General features: G+C 43.7%; 1 protein-coding gene across 3 annotated transcripts in view; it reads left to right on the forward strand.

Annotated features, from left to right (window-relative positions):
- Positions 1–13,306, forward strand: part of LOC139406915 (neuronal growth regulator 1) — a 397,350-nt gene that overhangs the window by 321,033 nt on the left and 63,011 nt on the right. For 2 of the 3 annotated variants that reach the window (XM_071150075.1, XM_071150077.1), the window contains exon 7: positions 9–50. The exons of the other annotated variant lie outside the window; for it this stretch is intronic. In XM_071150075.1, the coding sequence (XP_071006176.1) occupies positions 9–50 (42 nt within the window). The remainder of the gene's footprint in view (positions 1–8; positions 51–13,306) is intronic. 3 annotated transcript variants of the gene reach the window in all.

Genomic DNA, 13,306 nt, shown 5'->3' on the forward strand with positions numbered 1-13,306 from the left:
CCCTGTAGCAATTATTGAACCCACCGCAACTAGTGCTGTCTCCCGCTCAGGTCAGTATATGTCACCGTGCTGTACGTAAACCAGCAAAGGGATCCACTCCACACTAACCTAAAAACCTCTCCTCCATCTCCAATTCCTCTCTCTTGATTGGCTGGGATGCCTGCTGGGGTACAGCTTCACTGTATGTGCTTTCACTTGCAGTTCATTTTGGTTTCTCAGGATTGGTTCTGTTTTGTTTCTGTTTTATTTTCTTCCTGTCAATGTAAACAGCTCGTCCGTCTCATTGCACACCCCCACCTCCTTTACTCTCTCTCCTTTGGAGCGTAGTGTCATCATAAAAGTGACTGTTACATATGGCTCTGGGACCGATGCGTTTCCTTTTGCTGATGGCTTTACTCTGGCTTCTTCATCCCGCCCCCTATGCTAGCTAAGTACAGTCTGCATGAAGGGCAGGATGTCAGTGAAAGGACCCTGTTACTTTGTTGTTTGCTATGTGCAGTGGCTCTGTCTCCGTTTCTCTCCTTCCAGAAGCAGCCGGGCTCTGCAGCTGCCGCCTCTCTAACCTGTTGCTGTCGATGTGGCAGGTGTTTTTCCACTCTACTTCTGTTGCTTTCAAATTACAGCTCGGAATAATCCCTTTGCCAGGCCGTCTTTTCTCCCTCTCTTATGGTTTTAAGCAAGTCGCAGAATGTAATCTCTCACGTTGGTTACATTATTTTGCTTAATACTGTTTGCACACATACTCACACCCCGCTCGCATACACACACACACATGCACAGACACACATGGCGAGTGACATTGCATGATAAATCTACTCAGCGCTATCCAGAGTTTTTCATCCTGCATCATGGATTTGCCCATCGTTTCATGTTCCATTCTGGAGACGTGGCTCTGTATGAGCATGTACTCTCCTGCATCCCTTACATTTTTACTTGGAAATGGATCTCCACAGGGATTTTGTCAAGTTGCAAGTCAAATCCTGCTCTCTGACAACACATAGCCCTGAACTCTCATTTTATGTAATGCTTGCAGAGCAAATGACAATTTCATGGTCCAACGCAAACCAGTGCTATCAATTGTGGAGATAAATTAACTCGACGTCCCATTGTTCTTGTTTTGTTCCAAGTTTATTTGTAGTTATTTTTTTGCAGTGCGCTAGCTGAGCAGCTTGGCATAGGCAATTGTTTTAGATTCCTGGCAACAGGTAGTCTCCAACTCATTAAACCATGTCTGTTAATTAGGTTGAAGATATATAATTATCTTCTGTCAGCTCCACAAAGGAGGAGTGGGGGAAAGGTCCATGTAGGGAACGACATTTGTTGTCATTTAGAGATGTCAAACAGGAACCAATTGATGCTAAACCTCATCAAACATGTAGATTAAACAATGTAATGATTCCCTTCAAATACCATTGATGCTCATTTAGGACTGCATTCTTGCTTGGTCTCATTTGACATGCTCAAACTATTATGAAAGTTAAAGTAAAAATGGTCATCACGACTATCTAATATACAAAGTAAATTGCATGGTTGTGGCAGCACCAGCCCACAAAACATTGCCTTCTTAAACAACACTGAAATGTCAATAGAAGGGTTAAGTACCTTTTTTGCAAACAACACATTGGCTAATGTTTTCTACATGAGATTTGTGAAATGTGCTCTACAGTTGACCTCTTCCTATAGGTTAGTGACGGTACAGTATGACACCGCATGGCTCTGACAATGATATTAAATGGTCGGTCCAGTACTTGAATATCACTCTGTCTTGTTTGAGCACCGCTACAGTATGCACTGAAATGTTAATGCAGCCATTTTTATCTCAATATCAAATCATTTATGGGTAGCAATTTCTGTGATTGTTTTCAATTAAAATGGTAAAAAAATAAACAAAAATTGTTTATTAGTAAAGAGCAATTCCTCAAGCAGGAATTTTTCTAGGACTGCCTGAGAGTGGTCTGAGTGGGGAGGAGAAAACTGAAAGCTAACTGTTATTTGGAACTCTTTCTTATTGGTCTATTTATTAATTTACCAAATTGTCAAAGACCCCAGTCAACCAAGCCATAGACTGTTCTCTCTGCTACCGCACGGGAAGCGGTAACGGAGCGCCAAGTCTAGGACCAAAAGGCTCCTTAACAGCTTCTACCCCCAAGCCATAAGACTGCTGAACAGCTAATCAACTAGCTTCCCAGACTACATTGAACCCCACTAACCCCCCCCCCCCCCCTTTGTTTTTACACTGCTGCTACTCGCTGTTTATTATCTATGCATAGTCACTTTAGAAATTACCTTGCCTATCCTGTACCCCCGCACATTGACTTGGTACCGGTACCCCCTGTATATAGCCTTGTTACTGTAATGTACATATCTTGTTACTTTTTCATCGATTAGATCAATTTTTCTTTTGTTTATTTAGTAAATATTTTATCAACTCTATTTCTTAAACTGCATTGTTGATTAAGGGCTTGTAAGTATGTATTTCATTGTAAGGTCTACACCTGTTGTATTCGCCGCATGTGACAAATTTGATTTGTCACTTGATTTGTCTCCATCTCACCAAAACAGGTCAACATTTCAGGTGGCCTTTTCCAACAATTCTTACACTAAAAAGGGCATTATCATTCTTTTCACAATTTCACAGTATTATTCCAAACTCATACTGTTGAAAAAATATATAAAACACATGTTTTTGACTGTACTGGGATGTTAAAATTAGGTGATAAGTAATAGAAAATGTGTAAATGTTCAAATTCAAAATGGATTAAACATATACACTACCGTTCAACAGTTTGGGGTGACTTAGAAATGTCCTTGTCTTCCATGAAAAAATACATGAATTTAGTTGCAAAATGAATATGAAATATAGTCAAGAAGTTGACAAGGTTATAAATAATTATTCTTAATTTAAATAATAATTGTCCTTCAAACTTTGCTTTCGTCAAATAATCCTCCATTTGCAGAAATTACAGCCTTGCAAGTCTTTGGCATTCTAGTTGTCTATTTGTCGAGGTAATCTGAAGAGATTTCATCCAGTGCTTCCTGAAGCACTTCCCATAAATTGGATTGGCTTGTGAGCACTTCTTATGGTCAAGCTGCTCCCACAACAACTCAATAGGGTTGAGATCTGGTGACTGTGCTGGCCATCCAATTATAGACAGAATACCAGTGGACTGCTTCTTCCTTAAATAGTTATTTCATAGTTTGGAGCTGTGTTTTGGGTCATTGTCCTGTAGAGGGAGGAAATTGGCTTGAATTAAGCGCCGTCCACAGGGTATGGCATGGCTTTGCAAAATGGAGTGGTAGCCTTCCTTCTTCAAGATCCCTTTTACCCTGTACAAATCTCCCACTTTACCACTACCAACGCACCCCGAGACCATCACATTGCCTCCGCCATGCTTGACAGACGGTGTTAAGCACTCCTCCAGCATGTTTTCATTTTTTCTGCGTCTCACAATTTTTATTTTTTTATTTCACCTTTATTTAACCAGGTAGTCTACTTGAGAACAAGTTCTCATTTACAACTGTGACCTGGCCAAGATAAAGCATAGCAGTGTGAACAGACAACAACACAGAGTTACACATGGAGTAAACAATTAACAAGTCAATAACACAGTAGAAAAAAAGAAAAAAATAGTCTATATACACTGTGTGCAAAAGGCATGAGGAGGTAGGCGAATAATTACAATTTTGCAGATTAAAACTGGAGTGATAAATTATCAGATGGTCATGCAGGTAGAGATACTGGTGCGCAAAAGAGCAGAAAAGTAAATAAATAAAAACAGTATGGGGATGAGGTAGGTAAATTGGGTGGGCTATTTACCGATGGACTATGTACAGCTGCAGCGATCGGTTAGCTGCTCAGATAGCAGATGTTAAAAGTTGGTGAGGGAGATAAAAGTCTCCAACTTAGGCGATTTTTGCAATTCGTTCCTGTCACAGGTAGCAGAGAACTGGAAGGAAAGGCGGCCAAATGAGGTGTTGGCTTTAGGGACGATCAGTGAGATACACCTGCTGGAGCGCGTGCTACGGGTGGGTGTTGCCATCGTGACCAGTGAGATAAGGCGGAGCTTTACCTAGCATGGACTTGTAGATGACCTGGAGCCAGTGGGTCTGGCGACGAATATGTAGCGAGGGCCAGCCGACTAGAGCATACAGGTTGCAGTGGTGGGTGGTATAAGGTGCTTTAGTAATAAAACAGATGGCACTGTGATAAACTGCATCCAGTTTGCTGAGTAGAGTATTGGAAGCAGTTTTGTAGATGACATCGCCGAAGCCAAGGATCGGTAGGATAGTCAGTTTTACTAGGGTAAGTTTGGCGGCGTGAGTGAAGGAGGCTTTGTTGCGGAATAGAAAGCCGACTCTAGATTTGATTTTAGATTGGAGATGTTTGATATGAGTCTGGAAGGAGAGTTTACAGTCTAGCCAGACACCTGGGTACTTATAGATGTCCACATATCCTAGGTGGGAACCATCCAGGTGCAGGGCGTGCAGGTGCAGGCAGCGAACGGTTGAAAAGCATGCATTTGGTTTTACTAGCGTTTAAGAGCAGTTGGAGGCCACGGAAGGAGTGTTGTATGGCATTGAAACTCGTTTGGAGATTAGATAGCACAGTGTCCAAGGAAGGGCCAGAAGAATACAGAATGGTGTCGTCTGCGTAGAGGTGGATCAGGGAATCGCCCGCAACAAGAGCAACATCATTGATATATACAGAGAAAAGAGTCGGCCCGAGAATTGAACCCTGTGGCACCCCCATAGAGACTGCCAGAGGACCGGACAACATGCCCTAGAATTTGACACACTGAACTCTGTCTGCAAAGTAGTTGGTGAACCAGACAATTCAGTCATTAGAAAAACCGAGGCTACTGAGTCTGTCGATAAGAATATGGTGATTGACAGAGTCGAAAGCCTTGGCCAGGTCGATGAAGACGGCTGCACAGTACTGTCTTTTATCGATGGTGGTTATGATATCGTTCAGTACCTTGAGCGTGGCTGAGTTGCACCCGTGACCGGCTTGGAAACCAGATTGCACAGCGGAGAAGGTACGGTGGGATTCGAGATGGTCAGTGATCTGTTTGTTGACTTGGCTTTCGAAGACCTTAGATGGGCAGGGCAGGGTGGATATAGGTCTGTAACAGTTTGGGTCCAGGGTGTCTCCCCCTTTGAAGAGGGGGATGACTGCGGCAGCTTTCCAATCCTTGAGGATCTCAGACGATATGAACGAGAGGTTGAACAGGCTGGTAATAGGGGTTGCGACAAGGGCTGCGGATAATTTCAGAAATAGAGGGTTCAGATTGTCAAGCCCAGCTGATTTGTATGGGTCCAGGTTTTGCAGCTCTTTCAGAACATCTGCTATCTGGATTTGGGTAAAGGAGAAGCTGGGGAGGCTTGGGCGAGTAGCTGCTGGGGGGTCAGAGCTGTTGGCCGAGGATGGAGTAGCCAGGAGGAAGGCATGGCCAGCCCTTGAGAAATGCTTGTTGAAGTTTTCGATTATCATTGATTTATCGGTGGTGACCGTGTTACCTAGCCTCAGTGCAGTGGGCAGCTGGTAGGAGGTGCTCTTGTTCTCCATGGACTTTACAGTGTCCCAGAACGTTTTGGAGTTTGAGCTACGGGATGCAAATTTCTGCTTGAAAAAGCTGGCCTTGGCTTTCCTGACTGACTGCGTGTATATGTTCCTGACTTCCCTGAACAGTTGCATATCGTGGGGACTATTCGATGCTATTGCAGTCCGCCACAGGATGTTTTTGTGCTGGTCGAGGGCAGTCAGGTCTTGAGTGAACCAAGGGCTATATCTGTTCTTAGTTCTGCATTTTTTGAACGGCGCATGCTTATCTAAGATGGTGAGGAAGTTACTTTTAAAGAATGACCAGGCATCCTCAACTGACGGGATGAGGTCAATATCCTTCCAGGATACCCGGGCCAGGAGGATTACAAAGGCCTTCTCGCAGAAGTGTTTTAGGGAGCGTTTGACAGTGATGAGGGGTGGTCGTTTGACTGCGGACCCGTAGCGGATACAGGCAATGAGGCAGTGATCGCTGAGATCCTGGTTGAAGACAGCGGAGGTGTTTTTGGAGGGCCAGTTGGTCAGGATAACGTCTATGAGGGTGCCCTTGTTTACAGATTTAGGGTTGTACCTGGTGGGTTCCTTGATGATTTGTGTGAGATTGAGGGCATCTAGCTTAGATTGTAGGACTGCCGGGGTGTTAAGCATATCCCAGTTTAGGTCACTTAACAGAACAAACTCTGAAGCTAGATGGGGGGCGATCAATTCACAAATGGTGTCCACGGAACAGCTGGGAGCTGAGGGGGGTCGGTAGCAGGCGGCAACAGTGAGAGACTTATTTCTGGAGAGTGTCATTTTTAAAATTAGTAGTTCGAACTGTTTGGGTATGGACCTGGAAAGTATGACATTACATGACATCTCTGCAGTAGACTGCAACTCCTCCCCCTTTGGCAGTTCTATCTTGACGGAAAATGTTATAGTTGGGTATGGAAATCTCAGAGTTTTTGGTGGCCTTCCCAAGCCAGGATTCAGACACGGCAAGGACATCAGGGTTGGCAGAGTGTGCTAAAGCAGTGAGTAAAACAAACTTAGGGAGGATGCTACTGATGTTGACATGCATGAAACCAAGGCTTTTTTGATCACAGAAGTCAACAAATGAGGGTGCCTGGGGAAATGAAGGGCCTGCATTTACCTCCACATCACCCGCGGAACAGAGGAGGATTAGTATGAGGGTGCGGCTAAAGGATATCAAAACTGGTCACCTAGAGCATTGGGGACAAAGAATAATAGGAGCAGATTTCTGGGCATGGTAGAATATATTCAGGGCGTAATGCGTAGACAGGGGTATGGTGGGGGGCGGGTACAGCGGAGGTAAGCCCAGGCACTGGGTGATGATAAGTGAGGTTGTATCTCTGGACATGCTGGTTGTAATGGGTTAATTCACTGCATGAGTGGGAGGTGGAACAAAGGAGGTATCACAGGTATGAAGAGTGGAACTAGGGGCTCCATTGTAAACTAAAACAATGATAACTAACCTGAACAACAGTATACAAGGCATATTGACATTTGAGAGAGACATACAGCGAGGCATAAAGTAATCGCAGGTGTTGATTGGGAGAGCTAGCTAAAACAACAGGTGAGACAACAACAGCTAATCAGCTAACACAACAACAGCAGGTAAAATGGCGATGACTAGGCAGAGAGGGTCAGATTAACTACACACAGAGCCTGAGTTCGTGGCTGGGGCCGACAGATAAAAAATAAATAAACAGAATGGAGTACCGTGATTAATGGACAGTCCAGCAGGCATCAGCTATGTAGCCAAGTGATCATAGGGGGCATCCAGGGGGCAGCAGTAGATGGAACAGGGAACCCGCCACTACACTAGCAGGCGACTAGGCGTTTAAAGTTAGTAGCCCTCCGACGGAGGCCGGTTGAAGGCACAGCGGATGGAGTATTCGTCAGCAGACCAGTCATGGTGGTGTGGCGGGGCGCTGTGTCGACAGAGAATCCAAGCCAGATGGCGAAAGAGGTATTGTAGAATTTAGTTTGCTGGCCGGGAGATGCGCCTGGCTCACGGCTAACTGGTGCTAGCTTCGTGGCAGTGGCGGTGCCACAATAGCCAATCGGTAGCAGCGGTGGTCCGGTGCCACGGTCCAGAGTTTACAGCAAGGATCCGGTGGAGTATCGGGCTCTAGCCGTGTATGAGTGTGGTTCGGGTGAACCGCAGAGTAGGTCGGGAGGTGGGCCTCAGGGATTACTTTGGCACTGGGTACCACGGTGAGCTAGCTAGCTGCAAGCTGTGAGCTAGCTAGCTGCAAGCTAGCTGTGAAGATCAGAAGTAGTGGTCCAGGGATTACGGCAGGAATCGGGCGTTGCTGTGTAGAGACAGTCCAATACTGGTAGTCTGGCGAGTATTATCCAGGCTAAAAACAGGGCTGGTATCTGTGCAGAGGGTAAAAGCCACTAGCAATGGCTAACAATGACTGAATAGCTAATTAGCTGGTTAGCTTCTGGAGGTTCTTGAATGTGTTCTAAAAAATTTAAAATAATAGCGATACCGTATCACATTGGGTGAGGCAGGTTACCGGAAGGTATAATCAAATTAAAAATCGAAAAGAGATTGAAAAAAATATATATATACAAAAAATACGAAAAATACAAAAGTACACAAGACAAAACACGTCTTCACTGCTATGCCATCTTAGACAAAATGTTATTCTTTGTGATCCGAACACCTAAAACTTAGATTTGTCTGTCCATAACACTTTTTTCCAATCGTCCTCTGTCCAGGGTATGTGTTATTTTGCCCATCTTAATCATTTCTATTTATTGGCCAGTCTGAGATATGGCTTTTTCTTTGCAACTCTGCAAAGAGCATCCTGAAGTCGCCTCTTCACTGTTGATGTTGAGACTGGTATTTTGCGGTTACTATTTAATGAAGCTGTCAATTGAGGACTTATGAGGCGTCTGTTTCTCAAACTAGACACTCTAATGTACTTGTCCTCTTGCTCAGTTGTGCACCGGCGCCTCTCACTCGATTCTGGTTAGAGACAGTTTGCGCTGTTCTGTGAAGGGAGTAGTGCACAGACTTGTACGAGATCTTCAGTTTCTTGGCAATTTCTCGCATGGAATAGCCTTCAATTCTCAGAACAAGAGTAGACTGACGAGTTTCAGAAGAAAGTTATTTGATTCTGGACAGATACTGGCCAGATACTCAACTAGTCTAAAGAAGGCCAGTTTTGATGCTTCTTTAACAGTTTTCAGCTGTGCTAACAATTGCTAAGGTTTTTCTAATGATCAACTAGCCTTTTAAAATGATAAACTTGGATTAGCTAACAACATGCCATTGGAACACAGGAGTGATGGTTGCTGATAATGGGCCTCTGTACGCCGATGTAGATATTCCATAAAAAATCAGCCGTTTCTGGCTACAATAGTAATTTACAACATTAACAATGTCTACACTGTATTTCTGACATGCACAGCTCTCTGGGTGAGGTTATGTCTTCAAGTCTCCAGTGGGTGATGAAGTCCCTTCGATGTATGTAATGTATTACAGATTATGAACAGGTGCAGTCAGATGGCAGGAGGGGTGGTGTGTTTGACACTCCAAACCAGGAGAGATGGGCATCATCTCTCCAAACCGTCTCTACAAGGTAGAGTTGATACGCACAGCACTGAGAACCAGAGGTGGGACCAAGTAATTGTTTTACAAGTCACAAGTAAGTCTCAAGTCTTAGCACTAGCCAGTTGTAGCTCAATCTTGGGTGCAATGACTGACAGTGTGGAGGCTCATTGATTTAATGTTACATTAGCCTACCTGCTACACTAGCAAAGTTATATATAGCTGTCGGCTATATTAGCCACGACTTACCATTCTTTGTGCAGCTTCAAATGTCGAACAAAGTTGGAAGTTGTTGCTCCTCCGTTTGTATTTTTCTTCCCGCATGTTTTGCAAGTTGAAATCAGTTTTCTGTTGACCTCAGCGTAGTCTTTATATCCGAAAATAATAATTTAGGGTATCATCTTTCCAAGGGCTCTATCTGAATTCACCCGCCGACGTTCCTCTGCACATCCACACGCAACTTTTTGTTAACTGGCACAATTTGATTGGCTGCTCTCCGATTCAAACTGTAATCCGTTAAATGAAGAGTTGATGCGCTGCCCACTTTTTTTAATAGCATCATTTTTTATATTTGGGCTTGGGGAGGGTATCAAGTCAGTTCGAGTCAAAAGGCTCAAGTCTAAGTTAAGTCACGAGTCATTGGTGTTGAAGTCAAAGTCGAGTTGCAAGTCATCATATTTGTGACTCGAGTCTAACTCGAGTCCAAGTCCTGTGACTCGAGTCCACACCTCTGCTGAGAACATTATCAATGGTTGTTAGGTGAATTCCAGGACAGTGATAGTATTTTGACCTATGACCAGGTCAAATGTGACCAACCTGAAGTGGGACTGGTGCCTGGCCACGTACTGCCTCAGCCTTCTGCTCCCGATATGGTAGGGGCGGCAGTTCCCACAACACTGCTGAATGACAAATGCACCAGGTTTTGTAAGTAGCCTGTGAATTAAATCAAATATGATCACTCAATAAACATACAGAAGTAATTATATTAATAGAGTGACTGTAAGTACAGAATAGATTCAGGCTAGTGACGCTAATATGCAACCAGCTGTGTAATGTTATATTGCTGAATGCTTGCTGACACATATTTGTAGCATGTTAGCAAAAAAAATTGTACTCAGGCTGGACAAGTACAATCCTTCATTTTTTTCCACCCTAGAAAATGCACAATTAGACTTTTATGAGAGTCATGGTGTTTCAGCACTACCAGCAGATGAAGCCCCTAAATGCTAGCTAGCTAATGCTAACCTATCCCTTGATCATGAATCCCAGTTCATTACAGGAAAGGCAGAATTCCACCAGGGCCTGAGTTATTGAGAGCAAGTGCGTCAAGAACTGCAGGTTTTTTTTTCAACTCATAATGTTTGAGTATACTCAGGTGTTCATAAGGTTTGGTATACTCAGTGTAGATCCGTAGTGCCGTTTGAACAAATAATTGTTTTAATGTTTTTATTTATTTTACTAGGCAAGTCAGTTAAGAACAAATTCTTATTTTCAATGACGGCCTAGTGGGTTAATTGCCTGTTCAGGGGCAGAACGACAGATTTGTACCTTGTCAGCTCGGGGGTTTGAACTTGCAACCTTCCGGTTGCTAGTCCACCGCTCTAAACACTAGGCTACCCTGCTGCCCCAATATAGAAGCTAAGATGATAGAATACGCTCCCATACGCTTCTCCTTTTACTTGTTTCATAAATCATAGACCGCTTAACAAGCATCATTCCAAATATTTTGAAACATACAATGTACCCAGGAAACAGGGGAAACCCTGAGGAGATTTGGAAACATTCCCATTAGGACCCTTTAGGGTTTTGGTGCAACGTTTTCCAACTAACGTTCTTAGAACATTCTAAGAACATGGTGTGATGGTCCCAAGGAAACGTTCTCAGGGGGACCTTTATTTAGTTCCCTGTACGTTCCCAGGACTTCACTGAGGACCATGTCAGGACAATGCCAGGACCTTTTTAGGACTTTCTTGGGATGTTGTGTCATGGGGACGTCCCCGGGGACTATCCTGGAACTGGACAAAACCTCCAGGGGACCATGACAAAACTTCCTGACGACTTTAGGCAACCATTTTGTGACTCATTATTGTTTGCAGGGTTCTGTGTCCCACATGTCTTGTTTTTCAGAATTGTAGAATCTGTTATCTATATTGCACACACATATTATAGAGGATATATATATATATATTACATGACCAATAGGAATGTGAACACCAGTAGTAAGTGTTGCAACCGAGGACAGACGATTTTTACGCGCTTCAGCACTTGGCGGTCCCGTTCTGTGAGTTTGTGTGTCCTACCACTTCGTGGCTAACGCGTTGCGGCTCCTAGATGTTTCCACTTCACAATAACAGCACTTACAGTTGACTGGGGCAGCTCTAGCAGGGCAGACATTTGAAGAACTGACTTGTTGTAAAGGTGGCATCCTATGACAGTGCCACGTTGAAAGCCACTGAGCTCTTTAGTATGGGCCATTCTACTGCCAATGTTTGTCTATGGAGATTGCATGGCTGTGTGCTCAATTTTATACACCTGTCAGCAATGGGTGTGGCTGATATAGCCAAATTCACTAACTTGAAGGGGTGCCCACATACTTTTGTATATAGTGTATAGTTTTATATATTCTATGAATACGATCAGGTGTTTTGTTCATTAGCACTCCAAATATAGTCCCAAGATGAACAGATGCAAAACGGAGAACATTCTCACATTGTTTCTTTCTTCCATTTACCAGTTTTTGATCCCTTTTTTACTCTAAATAATCTTTACTATTACATACAGTGCTCTTGACTTTTTCCACATTTTGTTACGTTACAGCCTTATTCTAAAATATATTAAATACATACAAATCCTCAAAAATCTACACACAATTCCCCATAATAACAAAGTGAAAACAGGTTATTAGAAATGTTTGCAAATGTATTAAAAATAAGTATTGAGACTTTGCTATGAGACTCGAAATTGAACTCATGTGCATCCTGTTTCCATTGATCATCCTTGAGATGAGTCCACCTGTGGTAAATTCAATTGAATGGACATTATGTGGAAAGGCACACACCTGTCTATGGTCCCACTGTTGACAGTGCACGTCAGAGCAAAAACCAAGCCATGAGGTCGAAGGAATTGTCCATAAAGCTCAGAGACAGGATTGTGTTGAGGCACAGATCTCTGGAAGGGTACCAAAACATTTCTGCAGCATTGATGGTCTCCAAGAACACATTGGCCTCCATAATTCTTAAATGGAAGAAGTTTGGAACCACCAAGACTCTTCCTAGAGCTGTCCGCCCAGCCAAACTGTACAATCGGGGGAGAATGGCCTTGATCAGGAAAGTGACCAAGAACTCGATGGTCACTCTGAGAGAGCTCTAGAGTTCCTCTGTGGAGATGAGAGAACCTTCCAGAAGTACAACCATCTCTGCAACACTCCACCGGTCAGGCCTTTATGGTAAAGTGGCCTGACAGAAGCCACTCCTCAGTAAAAGGCACATGACAGCCCGCTTGGAGTTTGACAAAAGACTCTCAGACCATGAGAAACAAGATTCTCTGTTCTGATGAAACCAAGATTGAACTCTTTGGCCTGGATGCCACGCATCGTGTCTGGAGGAAACCTGGTACCATCCCTACGGTGAAGCATGGTGGTGGCAGCATCATGCTGTGGAGATGTTGTTCAGAGGCAGGGACTGGGAGACTAGTCGGGATTGAGGGAAAGATGAACGAAGCAAAGTACAGAGAGATCTTTGATGTAAACCTGATTCAGAATGCTCAGGACATCACACTCAGGCGAAAGTTCACCTTGCAACAGGGCAACAACCCTAAGCACACAGCAAGACAACACAGGAATGGCTTCGGGAAACATCTTTGAATGTCCTTGAGTGGCCCTGCCAGAGCCCGGACTTAAACCCGATCGAACATCTCTGGAGAGACCTGAAAATAAAATAGCTGTACAGCAACGCTCCCCATCCAACCTGACAGAGCTTGAGAGGATCTGAAGAGAAGATACCAAAGGTGACAAAGGAGCTTCAACAAAGTACTGAGTAAAGGGTCTGAATACTTTTGTAAATGTGAAATTTCTGTTATTTTTTTATTTTTTGTAAATTAGCAAACATTTCTAAAACCCGGTTTCTGCTTTGTCATTAGGGGGTAATGTGTGTAGATCAATAAGAAATGTTATTTTTATT

Source organism: Oncorhynchus clarkii, chromosome 4 (genome assembly GCF_045791955.1).
Source record: "Oncorhynchus clarkii lewisi isolate Uvic-CL-2024 chromosome 4, UVic_Ocla_1.0, whole genome shotgun sequence".
Lineage (NCBI taxonomy): Eukaryota > Metazoa > Chordata > Actinopteri > Salmoniformes > Salmonidae > Oncorhynchus > Oncorhynchus clarkii.